At 40.4% G+C, this 21,088-nt stretch overlaps 1 protein-coding gene across 1 annotated transcript in view; it reads right to left on the reverse strand.

Annotated features, from left to right (window-relative positions):
* Positions 1-17,711, reverse strand: part of CTR9 (CTR9 homolog, Paf1/RNA polymerase II complex component) — a 29,532-nt gene extending 11,821 nt beyond the window's left edge. Inside the window, 16 exon segments of the mRNA XM_056851372.1 lie at positions 131-279; positions 372-459; positions 1,710-1,895; positions 2,364-2,452; positions 6,012-6,195; positions 6,310-6,438; positions 6,539-6,628; positions 7,223-7,459; positions 7,572-7,679; positions 8,253-8,360; positions 9,482-9,630; positions 11,143-11,232; positions 12,587-12,704; positions 13,858-14,097; positions 14,580-14,678; positions 17,646-17,711. Coding sequence (XP_056707350.1) covers positions 131-279; positions 372-459; positions 1,710-1,895; positions 2,364-2,452; positions 6,012-6,195; positions 6,310-6,438; positions 6,539-6,628; positions 7,223-7,459; positions 7,572-7,679; positions 8,253-8,360; positions 9,482-9,630; positions 11,143-11,232; positions 12,587-12,704; positions 13,858-14,097; positions 14,580-14,678; positions 17,646-17,690 — 2,109 coding nt within the window. The 5' untranslated portion in view covers positions 17,691-17,711.
* Positions 17,712-21,088: the final 3,377 nt, after the last annotated feature.

The following is a 21,088-nucleotide window of genomic DNA, read 5'->3' on the forward strand; positions in this document are numbered from 1 at the left end:
TAATAATCTGCTATCATATTGACAAAGTTTAGAAAACCTTTCTTCAAGAAAATCGTCATTGCTTTGGCAACTTTACTTTGGATTTGGGTTTAATAAGACATGTTTTCAAGCTGCCGTTTTTAAGGATTACCATCTGTACAGCACTGATGTACTGCTTCTGTTCCACATAAATGTGCGCAAGGTTGAGCCACACATCACTGATGTCTGCGGTTGCTTCCCTCACTTGGGCAAAAACATCACGAGCCTCACGGAAATATCCTTTGTGTGCCAGTACAGCTCCTAAAAAAGAGAAGCCAGAGGGGAAAGTTTCAGATGTATACACTGCCACCCAAACAGCAGTATCTAGAAGAAAATTCAGATCCTATAGTCACCTATGCCATTAGCAGCGTACAAATTCTTGGGATCATTCCTGAGTACTTGTTTGTAGATGGCTAGTGCACGGTCCTGATGGCGCTTTTCCTATAAAAATTATTTTGAAAAATGGACATTTACAACTTAAGAATTTAGCCAATAATTGCTGAAGAGACCACAGAAACACAATGTGAACATACATGGCATTTACAATGGTGCATGTTAAGTAGTAGAAGAAGAGTTGGTTTTTATATGCTGACTTTCTCTACCACTTTAGGAAAATCAAACCGGCTTACAATCTCCTTCCCTTCCTCTCCCCACAACAGCCACCTTGTGAGGTAGGTGGGGCTGAGAGAGTTCGGAACTATGACTAGCCCAAGGTCACCCAGCAGGCTTCATGTGTCGGAGTGGGGAATCAAACCTGGTTCTTCAGATCAGAGTACACCACTCTTGACCACTATACCATCATGTTGCTTCTGATCTATGGCAACCATATGAATTAATGATCTCCAAAATGTTGTATCGCCCTAACCTAAATGGCCCAGGATAGCCTGATCTCGTCAGATCTCAGAAGCTAAGCAGGGTCAGCCCTGGTTAGTATTTGGATGGGAGACCACCAAGGAATACCAGGGTTGCTGTGCAGAGGAAGGCACTGACAAACCACCTGTTAGTCTCTTGCCATGAAAACCCCAAAAGGGGTTGCCATAAGTCGGCTGCGACTTGGCAGTACTTTACACACACACACACACAAATGTTGTATCATTAACTGCCCTGCTCAGGTCTTGCAAACTGAGGGCTGTGGCTTTCCTTTATTGAGTCAGTCCATCTTATATTGGGTCTTCCTCTTTTCCTGATGCCTTCAACTTTTCCTAGAATTATTGCCTTTTCTAGTGACTCTTGTTTTCTCATAATGTGTCCAAAATGTGATAGCCTAAGTTTAGTCATTTTAGTTTCTAGGGAGAGTTTAGGCTTGATTTGATCTAGAAATCACTTATTTGTCTTTTTAGCAGACCATGGTATCCATAAAACTCTCTTCCAACACTACGTTTCAAATGAATCAACTTTCTTCCTGTCAGCTTTCTCCATTGTCTTACTTTCACACCTATAGATAGTAATGGGAATACCATGGTATGAATTATCTTGATCTTGGTTGCCAGCGACACATCCTTATACTCAAGGATCTTTTCTAGCTCCTTCATGGCTGCTCTTCCCAGTTTCAATCTTTTTCTGATTTACAATTACTATGGAGTACTTGCTGGCTGTATGTATTCACATGTTCTGCACTGTTGTTAGCTGTAATTCGCCTTGAGGCTGAATGAGAAAAACAGGCTACAAATGAAGTAAATTAAATAAATTACCTTCTCTCTGTCTCTGGTGGGTTGGTGCAAAGTCTGTAACCAAACATTACCCAGAGCCAACATAGAATATGTGTCATTCTGGGTCGATGGCTGCTTCAATATTCTTTCAAATTTCTTCTGTCCTGGGCCCCACTCTTGTTTAGCCAAATGAAGATTACCAATCAATGACCAAGCATCTGGGTGATCCTAAAACACATTAAAAGAGAGCAGATACCATCCCAGTAGTTTAGATCTGTTGAATGTGCACTTATTTATAACTGTCTTACCACAACTCTGCTCAGCCCCCAAGGTAAACAATTCAAAAGGTATTTTAAAAAGTCAAGAATACTTTAAACGTAACTTTCTACTAGTTTACTACTGAAAGTTTTCTTAAAGGTTTACAGAATATTCAGATACTGTCGCGCAGACTCTGACAGCTTCCTTCTGAACAGAAATCTCAAGCCGCTGTCAAAAAGTGTCCTCCGAGGTACCTCCCATTGATCACACAGAAAAGTAACATGCCGTTTCTCGTACAATGTGAAGACTGATACATCATATCATTTTAATCTCTATTCAGTATTCTCATCAATGTAAAGATATGAAAATTCCCCACAGAAAGCTTTAGGAACCTGACAAACAACACTGAATACGGAACACATACAAATTCTTACTAACCTGATTGATTTGAAGGGCTTCTTTAAACCAGTCAGATGCTTCATAAAAGTTTCCCTTGTCTCGTGCCATCGCTCCTAAACGCAGATAGCCTGAATACACACACACACACAAATATTCTAATAATTAAAGGTCCAGTTTATTAAACTAGCATTCCACTAGCTGCAGGATGAGGCATGTCTACTGCACAAATGCCATGAACTGATTAGGGATGTCAGGCTACAGTGGGTTAGCTCTGCAAGTGTAATGAACCGCCACTGACGGACTGCCTTTTATAAAGCCGTTGGGGGTCTGAAAAATAAAAGGAAAGCGTTTGATGGGACCAAATTTACACCAGTCCCCAATACGCCATTGTTGACTTACTCGAGAACAATGCAAACGCTCACTTCTGCTCCAGGATGATACAACGCTAAGTGACAGTTCTATCAAAGCTCCTTCAATGACATTTAACTGAAATCCAAGAGAAGGACTGTTCTGCCCAACATGCCTTGTGAAAAAGGCGGTACAGATGGATTACAGATGTAAGGCTTAGATTACCAAACATTTGATGAGTTTTATCAAATTTGCTATTTTCCTAGTTAGATGCAAAGTTTCAAACATTCTGAAAACATGGGGGGAGAAGCATCCCATTTTTTTCAGAAGGAAAAAATGGGAAAATATTAAATATATGCACCAATTACTTTCCTTTGTAACTTGCACTTATTTTAACGCTTTAACAATATGAAATGCATCATTTATAACTTAGCACATAAAATTGTACTACAGTACTTGGAATATTTGTGAAATTTTAAAATACAGCTACCTTCCTTTTCTATAGGCAGATGGCGGGATCCTGACTACATTTTCTGCTAATGCGAGGTGTGATTTCTGCCAATTCCTGCTTCTTGCTGCAGACCCCCAATTTGCTATTTCCTATCCCCCAGCATTTTAGGAAAATCAGTGGCCTTTAGCAGGAGAAATAAGGAAGGAAAGTTCTGTTCCATGGATGGAAGTGCCTTTCACCAGCAGAAAAGTTAATTTGGATCCAACACAAAATGACGAAAATAGCCAGTACTAAAAGAGACTAGAAATGTGAAGGCCAGGGGAGGGGGAAAAAAACAGGAGAAAACAAGGGTTTTCTTTTTTCCCCTCAGGCTCCCCCGCCCAATTTTTTCCACAGGAACATTGAAAATTTTGGAGAGTACTGAAAAAACCCTCCTATGAAGTATTCTCTCTTTTCGAATAAGTGAAATGCTTTTAAAGACAAGATGGGCATGTTGCAGACATACACAGCTCTAAAATCCAAAATGCATTTCTGCACCTAGAACGATACCTGATCTTCATGAGGGGAGCATGCAGGACTCTCATTGCTTTTCTGTCATTGCATACCTTCTGTTGTCTTTTTGACCTGACTTATGGTTGGCCTTTTCATCTCTCTCTCAAACCACTGTGACACATATACCCACAGATTGGGTTAAAAAAGTAGCTTGTTACCCTACCTTCCAGGAGGAAGAAGATCAGGAGGTGGAGCAGAAACTGCACCAAAACCTCAGAGGAAAACAGAAAGTTTGATTGAGAACTTAGCTCCCTCCAACCAGATTGCAAAAATTAAGGTTCATGGGCTAAGACAGTATAGGGTGCATGAGCTTGCAGTTTTCTCTCAAGTTTTAAAGGAAATGGGTGTGCCTCTACATCTGATCGTTTGGATGTGCAACCTGTACTCTGGACAAGAGGCCACAGTTAGAACAGAATATGGAGAAACGGAATGGTTACCAATTGGCAAAGGAGTCAGACAAGGATGTATTTTATCTCCCTATCTCTTCAATCTATACGCAGAACATATAATTAGGAAAGTTGGATTAGATTTAGATGAAGGTGGAGTGAAAATTGGAGGGAGGAACATTAATAATTTGAGATATTCCGATGACATTACATTATTGGCAGAAAATAGTGAAGATTTGGAACGACTAATGCTGAAAGTTAAAAGAGAAAGTGCCAAAACAGGACTACAGCTGAACATCGAGAAAACAAAAGTAACGACTACAGGAGAATTACACAACTGTAAGGTTGACAATGAGGAAATTGAAATTGTTGAAGACTTTCTATTCCTTGGCTCCACCATCAACCAAAAGGGAGACTGCAGCCAAGAAATCAGAAGGAGATTGAGATTAGGAAGGGCAGCCATGAAGGAGCTAGAAAAGATTCTGAAGTATAAGGATGTGTCACTGGCCACCAAGACTAGATTAATTCATGCCATCGTATTTCCTATTACAATGTATGGGTGTGAAAGCTGGACAGTGAAGAAAGCTGATAGGAAGAAAATAGATTCCTTTGAAATGTGGTGTTGGAGGAGAATGTTACGGATACCGTGGACTGCCAAAAAAACAAATCAGTGGGTTATAGATCAAATCAAGCCTGAACTGACCCTAGAAGCTAAAATGACTAAACTGAGGCTATCGTATTTTGGTCACATCATGAGACGACAAGAGTCACTGGAAAAGACAGTCATGCTAGGAAAAGTTGAGGGCAGCAGGAAAAGAGGAAGACCCAACAAGAGATGGACTGACTCAATAAAGGAAGCCACAGCCCTCAATCTGCAAGATCTGAGCAAGACTGTCAAAGATAGGACATTTTGGAGGACTTTCATTCATAGGGTCACCATGAGTCTGAAGCGACAGCCCTTAACACACACACATTGGGTATATTTGCAACTTTGTATATAACTAAGGCATAACTTTTAAATTCCATAAATATGTCAAATACAGCAATATTATATGCTGACATGTTATATATGTTGCACTTTATGTTGTTAACACAGTAATATTAGTTTATGCTTGACAGGACAGTAAGTATTGCATATATTTCAATTTCTTCCAAAATTTCAATTCTCCCCCCCCCCTTGGCTTTAAAATTTCCAGAAAGTTTTCATCTGTAGAAGAGGCTGCATCCTATGCTGCCTTAGCACATTTAATTTAGCTTTTAAAAAACAAACATATTGAACACACAGATTTTGTAGTAAATAAAACCATGTTGTGACTGGTCAGAAACAGTATTTGGATAGTTAAAATGTGTGCCTTTGAAATCATCAAACTCTTCTAAAATATATTATCATCAAGCACATTATATCGTCCTAACTGTAGACAAAATTTGCCATAACACACATCTTGAGTGAATATAATCTTGCCTTAAAAAGCATTTCGCTCACTTAAAAATATTTTAAAGAGCTTCCAAAATATCAGGGGTTTTTTCCTGTTGGAAAAACTGAACATGTCCTCAGAAAAAAATGGGGGGGGGATGCTTTTTTTTCTTAATGTTTCCAGTTGACCTGGGCCTTCACTATATCTACAGGAGTTTGTAAAGCTAATTCATCTCTTTGTTATATATTCAATGGCCACTTACGCTGGTATGGTTTTGACTATACCAGCAAAAGAGGTCACATCTCAGTAGTCTCTTAGGTGGATGAACTGCAGAGAAAATTAAAGGAAAAGTGACTTCATGAGAAATTTAGCTCCACATGCTGCTTAGCCAAACCACTTTACACAAATTGAATGCTAGACAAAAGAACAAACATGTTTAAAAAATACACACACTCTCTTCTAACAAATACGTGCTTGTGGAGAAGTATCCACAGAATCAGGCAGTTTGAAAAGCAACTGCACCAAAGTTTCTTACAGTCAACATAATTAGGATGTTCTCTTAAGACGTTCTTGTACAATTTTTCTGCTTCGTGGAATTCACACATGGCTTCATACAGCCTGGCAAGGTTGTAGGATGTAGTCACTGATATAGCATTGTAGTAATGCTCATCATGTTCAGCTTCTGCTTTAGCACGATCCAGAGATGCCAGGAAGTATTTCTAAAGGCAAAAAATGGAAAAGGGAACAAAAGCACACATTTTTAAGACTACAAAACTGGTGTCAGTTCAAGAAGTTATTATTGTACACAAGTTGCACAGTAGCAGGCTTCTTACCTTTGCTTCCCCTAAATTTCCAAGCCTGAAGTGGAGAGCACCCACATTGTTCAGAATCTCAGGAGGGACATCAGCTTGCACTTTCTCCTGAAGGATTCGTGTTGCGGTACCATAAGCAGAGAGAGCACCCTGAGAAATTTATAGAGGAATGTGGAAGAGAGTGGTTAGAGGTTCAACTCTAGTAATCATGTAGTTTAAAGTGAAAGTACTTTATGCATCTTTTCTCTACCTGTATATCTGTCTGCTCTAAGATCTGTGCAAGCTCAATCCATGCTTCTACATCATCTGGGTACTGTTCTGTGACCTTCTTCAAATGACCCTGTAAAACAGAACTGTTATTTATGCATGAAGTGTATGTTGGAATAGTCCAAAGACTTTTTTCAACAAAACAGAATTGAGCACAACTGACTGGGATTAGAGGCAGTCGCACAAAGCTAATAATTTTCTGACGTACTAACGTTAAATACCACTATTTAAAGCCATTAAAACATCTTGATCAGAAACTGATGAGCATTTCAGAACAGGCAAAACATTCGCCAACACCGGGATTTTCAATAGTATATAGTGTCTTAAAACCAGCATCCTGAGGAATAAGGACATTTGTACATAATCTGACATACCAAAAACTGTGGTAGAAAGTTTCCAATGTTCCCTCCTCAACAAAGACAGCTTTCAATGATAAAATCTAATGATTCACTGATACATATAACTTGACTTATAGTGCAATCCTGGGGGAGAGGGAGCTTAGGCAGCCACCTGACCTTTACACTGGTGTATCTCAGCGATATGCCAGTGGAAGGACCACTTACACTGGTGCAGGACCCCAAGGGAGGGTCAACCTTGACAAGCACTAACATATATTGAATACGAGTCAGCAATGCAAATCTAAACAATTGTCTTGTAAAGACTGTACCTTTGCAATATCTCGTTTGTCTTGATCTTCTGAAGCAGCATAGAGAGATCCAAGAATTTTCATCGTCTCATAATTGTTAGGGTATGCTTTCAGAACTTTTTCAAAGCACTGTGATGCATTCTCTTTGTCTCCCCGGTAAATGTACATTTGACCCAGTCCAAAAAACGGTAGCACAAAAGAGGAAGAAGCAAACTGGGTGGCTTGATAGTAGTACTGAAAAGCTTGATCGTAATCTTCCTGGTTTAAAAGGGAGAGGGTTTAGTTAGAATATATGACGAACAAGAAAACTTACTTTGAAAATAAAGATACCTACAGTAAAAAAAAAAGCAAAAAAAAAAAAGCACCATACCTGAACATGAAAAGACCGGGCTAATTGGTAGCAACTCTCTGCCTGCATTGCTTCGACCTCAGTATTATGAAAAGCATGGAGGGCCAAGTGCTGGACTTTACCATAATCCTGCATAAAAAAGATGGTTAAGTTAGAAGCGATTTCGTATGATAAACCTTCAAAATCATGCTCTGCAACAATTAGTTCTTGAAAAAAATAACTGAATAGTTTGAAGGAATGGTTTGCACATGTGGTTCCAGTACCAAGCATCTTGTGTACAAACATAAAGCACGATTGCCTGCATTCACATTAAGAAGTGACTGTGGTAACTGTAAGTTCTGGTTTACACACTACTTTGTCCATATGAATATGACACACACTAGCCTGAAGAAAATGTTTCTGCAAAAAAAACAGAGCCACTGCTGCAAGACTAAACAGATCCTGACCAGAATGTAAATGGGTTTTTAATAACAAGAATAAGTTAAGTATCCAAGCACTCCTTGACTGCTTATTTTTTTTAAAAAAACCCAGAAAAGTTTAGTATTTCTCAACCTTCAAGGTGAACATGCTCCTGAAATTCATGTGCACTTTGCACTGCCACCAATGTTATTAAGAATCACTCAATATAAAGCTCCATTTGTTAAGAAACATTTGAACATATTCAGATAGTGATATAACTCAAACACTCGACAGTTGTCTTACCTTTTTGAAGAAGAAATGATTTGCCAAGTGGTTTAACACCATTGGGTTACTAGGATCAATTGTGTATGCTCTGGAGAGCAGCTGAACACCATTCTTGATGGAATCGGCCTGAGAGAAACATGGATAAAGGTTTTAATTTTTTACTTATACTGCAATTCATAGAATCCAATCATTGTTTCGTTACTATAATCTTTCCAGAACTAATATTTTTTTAAAAAATAACGTGGTTTCATGAAGAAGTAGCTCCACTGAAATTCCCATTCCAGCCAACCAGGTATCGATCGCTGTCTCAGCCTAGTTCCCTATTGTTAAAAAGGGGAAGTAAAGGCCGGCATCACAGGCATGTCCTGGGAATGACTGAGATTAGGAATAAAGGTTATTAAGGATGCAATAAATACTAAGTATAAAAACCTTACAAAACTAGCTGTGAGAACTCATCTAAGGAATTTACCTTGACAGAGCCAAGAACAGAAGTGCAAGAGTCAGTGAAGACCTTTCTTAGGCCTTTTAAATGCATGTTCAAAAATGAAATTAATAAATCTTATCCTGCAGCATTCATGCGCTGAACGAATTAGAATATACTGCTTGAAGTTACAGTGAATACTCTAAGGGGTACAGAAGCCAAGCATCACAGGAGACTTGTGAATACTATCTAGGCTGGCAGCGCACAGTGTTAGTGAAAGTGTCGCACATTGAGGCCATGGAAATTAATGACTTCCAGGTGAGGGGCTAGAACTACAAAGACAACATTCTATCAAGAGGACTCTAAAGAAGGGAAAGATCTTGACTTATATGCCTTTTGTTCCTTAAATGAAGGTTTTTTTCCAGGAGAAAAAAACCAAGTTATGTGAGATATGCCCTACAAAGCCTCTCTCCATTCTAGCTGGGGGTGGCGGGAGGAGGCGGCATATTGTACACCAGACAGAAAAATCACTAGTAACTTGGATACAGCCAATGGGCCATACACTTAACTATCCTTGGTCCATTTTAAGAAGCATTTTTAGGGGCCATACATTCTCAAGAATAATGAAAACTGTACATACATTCGTAAAAACACAAAACAGCGAAAGGTTGTAGCTCAACAGGCTAAATTTTTGACTGATTTAATTTTCATGACAGCGTAAGAGACTTTATTTCTTAAAGGTAGTCCCCTGTGCAAGCACCAGGTCATTTCTGATCCATGGGGTGACATCACAACATTTACTAGACTGTCAATAAAGTAAACCCACCTCTTTGTTATTGAGTTCCAGAACAGCCAATCCAACTAAAGCTCCCACACATTTGGAATTGAGCTCCAGCGCTCTGCTGAATGCCAAGCGAGCTTTTTCCAGTTTGTTCAGTTTTACAAAGCAGTGGCCCATGCCCAGCCGAACCTCAGCTAAAGGGGGGGGGGGGGGAGAGGAAGCAAACAATTCCTAAGACTTAAATCTTTTCACATTTACATTCCCCTGCTCCAAGTAATATGGTTTCATCACTTAATTCGTTTATTTATAAACTTGCCTTTCACAGGGATGCAAGGCAATGACAAAAACAATACATTGTAAAAACATAAGAAAATAACCAGTAAAGAGTTAAAGCTGCTGCCCTTCAAAGCAAATGTTAAAAACTATTCATCCTATGAGCCAAAAGCCCTTCTAAAAAATTCAGCCTTTCATCCTCTCCAAAACTGCAGAAGGGATGTAGATCTTCTAATGCCCTCCAGAAGACTGTTGCATAACACTGGTGTGACTACTGAACGAGACAGCAAACTTGCAGTCATTGTGAATACTCTGGCAGGAATTGGAACTACAAGGCATTGTGGTGCCATATCAGCACAGAATGGAAGAGATGGTCCCTATGATTAATGCTTAATGTTTACTTGGTGCTTTACTACAATTGCAGACTCATAACAGTCCCTGTCCAAATGCCTTCAACTCACAACTTATCCATATCTCCTCAAGATGTTGTGATGGCCAGTAGCATAAATAGCTTTTTAATGTCAGAAAGAGTAAAAGTGCATTGTTGGCTTCATATTACAGTTGTTTTGCTTAGAAAGTATATACTTCTGGCTACTTGTTGTTGTTAATACCAACAGTCTGAATTCACCATCAAGAAATTAGATTTGCTTAAAACCAAGGCACTTACAAATGTTTTAATGCTTCTTCAAGCAATAATTTTTTTAAAAAATGGGTTTCTATTACCAGCAAGGACTTTCAACGTAAACACTACAAAATAAAATAGACTGTCTACTCAAGATATTGTTTCTGCAAAACTGTAGATTTGGGAACTCTGCAGCATAAAGAACAGAAAGATAGTGCCTTCTGAACATGAATGGGAGTCAGTTAGGTAGGGGGCACAGTTCACTGGGGGAGCATGTTTTGTCTGCAGAAGGTCCCACGATGCAGTGCTACTAAAATCAATCTTCAGTAGCAAGGCAGGGAAACACCCCCTACCTGTAGATCTACCATCAGTCAAATAACTGAAAATTGAATTGCATGAACTAATGGGCTGTCCATCTTCAAGTATTCAGGCTAACTTTTTGTTCTTTTGCCAAATATGCATATCTCCAATGTTTGTATACGCTTTTCCCCAACAGATGTTCATCCAATAAAAAACACTATCTATTTTGACTCCAAAGGTACTGTTAACTTTAATGAAAATATTTCAGTTTTACTGGAGCAATGAAAGCACTGCCAGTATCACAGGACCAATCACAGGCAACAGTTACCATTTTTAAGCTTATGAGAAAGCTCACAGATCACTACCTTGCCTGGCGAGCAAATATACTAAGAGTAGAGGGTATAAATATTTTAAAATCAATCTAATCCTGACAAACTGGATTCAAGGACATTGTTTTCAACTTCAATAGGCCCCAAACATGTTTAATTAAACAGAAATGTCTGTTTCTTACCAGGGCAGCCAGGGTTGGTTCGTAGTGCCTTTTTGTAGTAGGCAAGAGCTCCTCTATAATCTTTCTTGTTGAATGAAATGCATGCTTTACCTATTCAATACAAACAATACAGTCGATAAAGATCTACTGAAATTTTGCCATGGATGTCAATTCAACAGCAATTCATGCTTCCAATAAAACCATGTTAGACGCATGCAATTATAAAGAAGTGATGCTGAGTAGCAATTATGTCCAGAAAGACAGAATCAAGCCAAAGCTCCTTTATTGGGAAGAAAGCATACTGTACATGAAAGAGACTTGCATCCAAGTAGATGTATTTAAGGTCCAGATGCTTAACATACTATTCTTTTTTCCACGGCAAAAAATATTGCTCTTTTGATAGATACAAAATATTGAATTAAAATGAAAATAGCCACAGAATCACTGTATATTTATCTAGGCACTAAATTAATGTGCAGCCAAGATACATTTGGAGAGAGATGTGATTCTCTATTTTCATTAAGAAAGTACACCAAAGACAACAGGGATAAGTTCCTGTTTTCATCAAGACAAAATTTCTGAAATCACACTGTTTTCTTCCTGAATCTCACCAGTTCCCTGCTCAACCTTCTCCTTTACTCCCTGGACTATCTAGAAATATTATCTGGAAGGTGGGGAAAGGAAGAGACTGCAGAATGTGCATGGGTGTTTGTAACAACATAAAGATGACTACAGCTAGGAATGACTGTGAAATCTGATTAGAGCAGATTTTGCAATAGATCTTGGTCTTCCCCCTTGGATAGCTTTGAATCAAAACTTTCTACTGCACCACAGTATCTTTGGGAAAACGGGGAATAATTCTCTCCTTACTCCCAGAGTCCTGCTCCTTAAACTTCTGCCATAATTGAACAGAAGCCCACTGGAATGAAACCCTGAGAGTAAAAGCAAACAAATCTTGAATTGGGACGGAGCTAGGAGAACCTGCTTATCTCTAGCCGCACCAGCATATACAGGATGATCCAGAAATTTGAATGTGTTCACACACCTCTAAACTGAAGTAGAAATGTTTTCCCTAAAATGTGGAAATCCCATAACAAAAAAATACAAAGACAAAGTAATGTGTAATCAAATTAAAATACAACTGACATTGACCTATCCTTTGCCAACTTAACTTCAAGCCCTGCTGGCAAACTCAAAAAGTATGCCTTACAAGACTTCCAACAGGTGCTCAGTTTTGGACTTTGACAAGTCTGCAGTGGGAGAAAAGTCCATACCATGGGACATAGGAGCCACTGAGAATGTCCGTGCCCAAACTCACATACAACAGTGTTTTAAAAAATGCCTTTGGTGGATCTCTGATATCATAATGAGGCACCATGGTGAGCCGAGCCTCTAGACCTTTATATGACTTTAGCACAGCAAACAGAGGAGGGGAACTCCTCAAAATATTTCACCACTTTCTCACCAAGAAGGGCAGGAATATTATTTGGAGACTGGTTGAGCACAAAATGAAACTGTGCATCGGCTTGATCCATTTTATCACCCTCCAGAAGACAGAAGCAGGCTCTTCCCAACAAGTGATTCTAAGGAAGGAAGGAAGGAATAAGATTCAAGTGAAGAAAAGGTACACCAAAACAATGGCAGGTGTTGCTCTTCCTGACTCTACTGATATCATGGTGAATTTGTTTACTTTGATCTCTCACAGCAGAATAGGCATAATAGCAGTAGCAAATCCACACATTCCCCAGTTCATTACTTTATAAACTTCTTGTTTTTAAAATATCTCCATGGTAAAGACCTGGAAAAACTCATGGAGAAATGTTTTCCCCCAAGGACTTTCCCGCCCCAGCTCAAAAGGTAAAAAATGAAAAAGTATGAGGACTTTTTCATTTTTTCTAATGGACAAGATCTGGGAAATTTGGAGGAGCAGTGAAAAAATAAGTGTCTACAGTGTATGTGTTCATTTGCAAGAAATGTTTCTGTTAAGATACAGGTAAATTTGACAACAATTAATATTCTATAATGTGTTTAATGAAACATTATTAACAATGCCCTCTTGAATAATTCAGTTTTGCACAGTTTGCAGAAAACCAGGAGAGTGGGAGCCTTCCTGACCTCCTCAGGCAGGCCGTTCCATAAGATGGGAGCCACAGGGGAGAAAGCAGGTGTAGATGCTAACTAAGTTATAAATGATGCATTTTACATTGTTGAAACAGTAAAAGAAGATTAGATTTCATGGGAAAGTAAGGATTGCATATATCTAAATTTTTCTCAGAACTTATATTTTTTCCTGTGGCTTCAAAATTTGCAGAAAGTTTACATCTCTATCGCATGGCCTATCTAAACACTTTATTCTCTACATATGTTCTTCCTCAGAACCTTTGTTCTACATGCACCAATCTCCCAGTTAAATTTAAAATTATTTGCCTGCATCCTTTTTTGATAGAAAAATAAATGTTGAGCACTGACAAAATCAATGTTGTCATGGCAGGTGCTGCTGAAACATTATTTTAATCGTCACAGCCAATCAGATTTCCATTGGCCAAACCGAAGCCCCCAAGTGATCCCACCCATTTTCTAAAAATGCTTGGTGGGCACCAGGAAAGGAGTCAGTGGGTTCTATGGCCACGTTGGGGAACCCTGAGGTATTACTTCAATCCCACAACTGGAGTTATGGGTACCAAAATTGTGCAAAGCCTGTATACAAAATAGGATGCTTTTATCAATTGTTCTTACCTGATCATACATGATTATTTTGTCAGCCATTGTGTACAGCAGAGTAGCTTGCGTAATGAGCTCTTTCTTGTTGTCTTTATTTTTTTCCTTTCGAGCCTGCTGTACATAGTAGGCTGCTAAAGTGTCTAAGCAAGTCATCTGATCTTTTTCATGGTCTCTGTAATCCAGGTTTCCATCTATACGAGCTGCTTCGAGCAGTTTCACAAAATCTTCTGTTTTGCCTTGCTTGTAGTATTCCAGCTACAAAAAAAATACCACTGAATATTACCTTTTTCACTGCAATGTTTGTACCAAAGAAGATCACTACACAGCGTGCACCAGGAACAGCTCACCCACTCACTTAAGAGGAAGGAGGTTCTACGCACACATGGCTCTTTGCACACAATTATACTCCTTCTCACAAAGTCCTAGCTCCACTTACACAAAAGAATCACAAGTAGATATTTGTATTGGAGCACAACTACACAAGAAAGCAGGTGGAAAACACAACAGCAGCACAGTAATTCCAAAAATGAGACACAAAAGACCCTCAGAAACTGTAACAGCCCATATTCCCCTTTCAAAATTAACTCTGCAGTCCTATGCACAAGTACCGTGAAGTCCCCCCTTTGAACTCAGTGGGGGTTTTTTCCAAGTAAACACATAGAAGACAGGGTTATTTATCTCCCCTGGAAATGAAATACCAGATAAACTATACAATGACTTATTAGGAAGATACTGACCGCTAAAGCAATCCATATGTGCAGTTGAGTATGTTCCTGTTTAAGAATACTTATAACTTCATCCCCCTCCGGTAACTGATCAAAGTCAAGCTCGATGACCTAAAAAAAAATTGCATATTAATTATTTACATATTCATGACCCACAATAGACAAATTTAATAAGCTATTACTGTACTAGTAGTTATGCAGCTTACAATACAGCTATTAAAACTGTTTATTCTGAAGATCCTTTAAACTGTTGCCTTTGGCTGAAATGTTAAAGAGTGGGATTTTGTAGTCCTATAGTTTATAAGTGCTTCACACAACACTACTTCCATATGCAGAACCTCATAGGAAAAACACCATACATGCACTCACCATACATGAAAAACCACATACAGCATCTAGGTGCTCTCCTATACAGACGGCTTTCCATGTTGAATGTTTTGTCTATCTTGTGTGAATCACAGAAGTAATAGCAACACACTCCTTCAGTGTAAGTTTGCATGCGGAAAGGCAATTCTAAATTATGTTAATAACTGTAAATTTAAAAGGAAGGAGCAGCAACTAGGAGTATCATCTTATGCATGTTCTCCACCCCAATAAGTGAGGACAGGAGGGGGGGAATAAGTACAGACTGTCAGAATAGAAGTACAGATTGTCAAAAGAACATCAGCATTGCTCTGGTTTGTATGTACACAACAACTCATCCAGGGCCCCTGTTGGTAAATAGACTGAATGTCTCAGATTCTTTTAACATTTTCTATTTACTGAACAATCGTTCGCCCCAAATATTGGAGACTGTGGCACAGTTTTTAAAGTTTGTTTTAAAAGCCCCGCCAAACAACTAATTAGATGGCAGTATCAACAAACTGTATTTCTCAATGTAACTGCCTTTTAACATAATGTTATATACGTAGCTGTGTTGTTTTATAATTCTATGCTGGCCATTGGCTGCAACAACAATAAACAAACTGCCTTTTAACCATATTATAAAGGGCACCTTGTAACATTTCCATTCCTTTTGAAACCTTTTGAATTGTGTTTGTATTGCCAATAAAGGAATTGATGAAGAAGAACTCATCCAGGGACAAAGGGAAGCAAAAAAACCCAATAATTTTATGAGCACAGAATCAGGATCCGTTAACACGGATCATTAGTTTAACCCAGAAGACCGTCTCATCCTCCCTGTCAAAATCACAGACTGATAAAAAGAGCAGCAGCAGTTAAGGGGGAACTTTACGGCCAATAACGAAAACAAAGTTAGAGATAGGTATTATCAGGTTAATTCATGCCATCGTATTCCCTATTACCATTTCCATTTATTTACAAGCTCCTTTGACCAAAGGTCTTGAGCTTAACCATAACAATAATACATAATACAACACCCAACATATACTTAAGGTTAAAACACAGTAGAAAACAATTACTAAACATAGCATCACCAATACCATAACAATATATTCCCCCTGAACCAGCCTCATTGAAATCACAAAATTTATTTCAACATTCAACTCGCAGCTTACATGCTTGTTTTGTTTTGACGTTTGAGCGACATCACCTCTGCCAAAAATCTTGCAACAGAACTAGTGATATCAGGGTGAATATCTCCCATTATGTGGGATATCACCCAGGACTCCAAGGGAAGTTTGTATTTAGACAATATTGGGGTGATCCAACACAACCGAGGAGCTGACCAGTGCTGACAAAACAATAAGAGATGGTGTAGAGTCCCAATATCTCCAGATTTACATTCACAAACTCGATCTGAGTAGGGAATTTTCGCAAAACGGCCTAACATATCTGATATTCCCTATTACTATGTATGGGTGTGAAAACTGGACAATGAAGAAAGCTGATAGGAAGAAAGTAGATTCCTTTGAAATGTGGTGTTGGAGGAGAGTGTTACAGATATCGTGGACAGCCAAAAAAACAAATCAGTGGGTTTTAGATCAAATCAAGCCTGAACTGACCGTAGAAGCTAAAATGACTAAACTGAGGCTGTAGTACTTTGGACATATTATGAGATGACAAGAGTCACTGGAAAAGACAGTCATGCTAGGAAAGTGGAGGGCAGCAGGAAAAGAGGAAGTCCCAACAAGAGATGGATTGACTCAATAAGGGAAGCCACAGCCCTCAATTTGCAAGATCTGAGCAAGGCTGTCAAAGATAGGATGTTTCGGAGGACTTTGATTCATAGGGTCGCCATGAGTCGGAAGCGACTTGACGGCACTTAACACACACATGCCAATAAAGGCGTGATGATGATGAAGAAGAACTCATCCAGGGACAAAGGGAAGCAAAAAATAATAATTTTATGAGCACAGAATCAGGATCTGTTAACACGGACCATTAGTTTGACCCAGAAGACCGTCTGATCCTCCCTGTCAAAATCACAGACTGATTAAAAAAAAGAGCAGCTGAAGTTAAGGGGGAACTTTATGGCCAACAACGAAAACAAATTCACAGTGGGTATACCCTACCAGAAAATATTTATGTTAGTCTTTAAGGTGCTACTGGACTCTTGCTCTTTTCTACTACTGCAGACAGACTAAAGGCTCACGAAAGCTCATACCCTGCCAGAAAATATTCTTGTTAGTCTTTAAGGTGCTACTGGACTCTTGCCCCCCTTTTCTACTAACGAAAACAAAGTTAGAGATGGGTAGTTAAGCTGGTGCTAGTTAACATTTCGGCCGGTGCCTATCGACCACGAGACGCGCAAATGAAGGATCCTCAGAGAAAAGGCAAATTAGTAGTGTATTAGTGCTCTGTATATGTTTTTGTGTATTTTATGTTTCTTTTTTTGTTGTTGACGTATTGGGTTATGATTTTATTATTATTATTAATTTCTTTTTTTGTATGTCTTATTATAAAATCAATAAAAAAAATTAAAAAGAAAGAAAAGAAAGAAAAGGCAAGCGGGGAAGGGGAGGGAGAAGCAAGCCTCCCCTCCCTCCTCTCCTTCGCAACCCTACTCGGATCCCTCGGGGAGCCTTAGGAGACACAGAAAACGAAGGCGCAGCGAGAGATCTCAAGAACCCAGAGGGGGTCCTCGCGGGGTTCCCCGAGGCGCCCAGCCCCACTCACCTCGTCGGTGTCCCGGAGGGGGATCTCGATCGAGCCCCGCGACATGGTGGCGGTGGTGGCGGCGGCGCCGCCTCACCCGAGAGACTTCGGAGGACGCCTGGCCGCCACAACGGCTCCCCCCAACCGCAGCGCCGCCCGGCCGCCGGAAGCACGGCCTCGACCCCGGAAGTGCTCGTAGGAGGGCGGGCCGGCGAGGGGAAGGAGCGAACAAGGCCGCCGCGCCTCTGAAACCCCGCCCCGGCCTGGAGCCTGTGTTGCCGCCTCCTTCCTGTAGGGGGCGGCCGACAGCCAGAAACAACAGAGCCCTGGGAAGCAGCCAGGCGTGGCCTCCCTCTCTAGAAGGGTCGCAGGAGCCATTCATTAAAGACAGATGGATTCACATTGTAGCTGTATCTGAAGAAGTGAGCTGTGGCTCACGAAAGCTCATACCCTGCCAGGAAATATTGTTGTTAGTCTTTAAGGTGCAACTGGACTCTTGCTTTTTTCTACTACTGCAGACAGACTAAAGGCTCACGAAAGCTCATACCCTGCCAGACAATAGTTCTGTTAGTCTTTAAGGTGCAACTGGACTCTTGCCCTTTTCTACTACAAGAGCCATTTATGCACGGGAGGTTTTTGCCTTGGGTTTGCCACTCTTTAGAGGCACGTTTCCCCCCATCTGAATTCTCCAAACTCTGCATGGGGGCTTAGGCCATTTATGCACGGGAGGTTTGGCCTTGGATTTGCCGCTCTCCCCATGCACGTTTTCCCCATCCAAATCCTCAGAACTCAAAAATAAGCCCCCCATGCAGAGTTTTGAGGATTTGGATGGGGGAAACGTGCATGGAGAGAGCGGCAAATCCAAGATTTTTTAGTTCTGAGGATTTGGGTGGGGGAAATGTGCATCTCTAGAGAGTGGCAAACCCAAGGCAAAACCTCCCACGCGTAAATGGCCAGTGTGAAATTTACAGCGCATTCCTAAGGAGATAATTCACAGTGGGTCGCCGTGTTAGTCTGTCTGCAGTAGTAGAAAAGAGCAAGAGTCCAGTAGCACCTTAAAGACTAACAAAAATATTTTCTGGCAGGTTATGAGCTTTCGTGAGCCTTTAGTCTGTCTGCAGTAGTAGAAAAGAGCAGGAGTCCAGTAGCACCTTAAAGACTTAACAAAAATATTTTCTGGCAGGGTATGAGCTTTCGTGAGCCACAGCTCACTTCTTCAGATAGGTATCTGAAGAAGTGAGCTGTGGCTCACGAAAGCTCATACCCTGCCAGAAAATATTTTTGTTAGTCTATAAGGTGCTGCTGGACTCTTGCCCTTTTCTATTCCTAAGGAGAGTTACTCTAGTCCAAGCACATTCATTTCAATGGGCTTAGACTGGAGTAACTCTCCTTAGGGATGCACTGTTAGAGCTCAGTTAGAATTCTGGAGTGCCTCGGACTTGTGGTTGCCAGCTCTGGCCTGGGAAATTTCTGGAGATTTGGGAGTTTTTATAGACAACAAAAAACGGGGAGAAAAGAAGAACCATACAGGTACAGGGAGCCTCAAAGGTTGAGCTGAAAATCATGCTAATAAATCATGCCTGCTAATGTCAGTTACTTGCTTTTGACATTTACATTGCCATTGTGTGTCTAATTCACTTGCCTCTACTTAAGGATAGATGGAATCACATTCTAGCTGCATCTGAATCTAGCTGCATCTGCATTCTAGCTGCATTCTAGCTGTAGCTCATGAAAGCTCATACCCTGCCAGAAATTGTGTTAGTCTTTAAGGTGGTACTTGACGCTTGCTCTTTTCTACTGCTAGTGACAAACTAACATGGCTACCCACCATGAGCGAATAAATTCTGTCAGTGGTTGGTGTGATACACATCTGGAAATACTGATCATTTTACAACTGATGCTTTGCATGAGCAAGTTACCATGCTTACAGACCTATGATTGGCCACACAGGTTGTAAGGTTTTCTAATTTTTGGATGTGTTTTTAATAATCATGTTTTATATGTATGACCACTGAGGAAGGCCCAAGCGGCCGAAACGCGTATGGTCTATTGAAAGCGTCAATAAGCACGTAGACAGGAACGAGCCTGTGGATATTGTGTATTTGGATTTCCAAAAAGCTTTTGACAAAGTCCCCCACCAAAGACTGCTAAGCAAACTTCATAGTCACGGGATAAGAGGACAAGTCCTCTTATGGATTGAGAGCTGGCTGAAAAATAGGAAGCAGAGAGTAGGAATCAATGGTCAGTTCTCACAATGGCGGGATGTGAGCAGTGGGGTGCCTCAGGGATCTGTGTTGGGACCGGAGCTTTTCAACCTGTTCATCAATGACCTAGAGTTGGGGTTAAACAGTGAAGTCGCCAAGTTTGCAGATGACACCAAATTATTTAGGGTGGTTAAAACAAAATTGGACTGTGAAGAGCTCCAGAAGGATCTCTGTATACTGGAAGAATGGGCATTAAAACGGCAAATGAGATTCAATGTAAGTGTAAAGTGATGCATATTGGGACAAAAAATCCAGACTTCACATATACACTGACGGGATCTGTGCTGGCAGCAACAGACCAAGAAAGGGATCTTGGGGTGGTAGTGGATAGCTCAATGAAGATGTCAACCCAGTGTAAAAAAGGCAAATTCCATGATGGCCATAATTAGACGAGGAATAGAGAATAAACTGCTGATATCATACTGCTCTTGTACAGATCTATGGTGAGACCACACTTGGAATACTGTGTACAGTTCTGGTCACCACACCTAAAAAAGGATATTACAGAGCTTGAGAAGGTGCAGAAAAGAGCAACCAAAATGATTAGGGGACTAGAGCAACTGTCCTATGGGGAGCGGTTAAGACGCTTAGGGCTGTTTAGCTTGGAAAGAAGGTGGCTGAGGGGAGACATGATAGAGATTTATAAAATTATGCATGGTTTGGAGAGAGTGGACAGAGAGAGGTTTTTCTCCCTCTCCCATAATACTAGAACACGGGGTCATCTGCTAAAGCTGGAGGGTGAGAGATTCAAAACACATAAAAGGAAATATTTTTTCACACAACACATAGTTAAATTGTGGAACTCCCTGCCCCAGGATGTGGTGATGGCTGCCAGCTTGGAGGGCTTTAAGAGGGGAGTGGACATATTCATGGAGGAGAGGGGTATTCATGGCTGTTAGTTAGAATGGATACTAGTCATGCTGCATACCTATTCTCTCTAGTATAAGAGGAGCATGCCTATTATTTTGGGTGCTGTGGACACAGGCAGGATGGTGCTGCTGCACTCGTCTTGTTAGTGGCTTCCTAGAGGCACCTGGTTGGCCACTGTGTGAACAGACTGCTGGACCTGATGGGCCTTGGTCTGACCCAGCAGGGCCTTTCTTATGTTCTTATGATCATGTACATTATGTATATCATCAATTGTGTTGAATATTTCTGTAAGAGTTTACAATGGTATTTTATATGTAGCATGTATTCCAG

The sequence above is a fragment of the Euleptes europaea genome, chromosome 6 (genome assembly GCF_029931775.1).
Source record: "Euleptes europaea isolate rEulEur1 chromosome 6, rEulEur1.hap1, whole genome shotgun sequence".
Lineage (NCBI taxonomy): Eukaryota > Metazoa > Chordata > Lepidosauria > Squamata > Sphaerodactylidae > Euleptes > Euleptes europaea.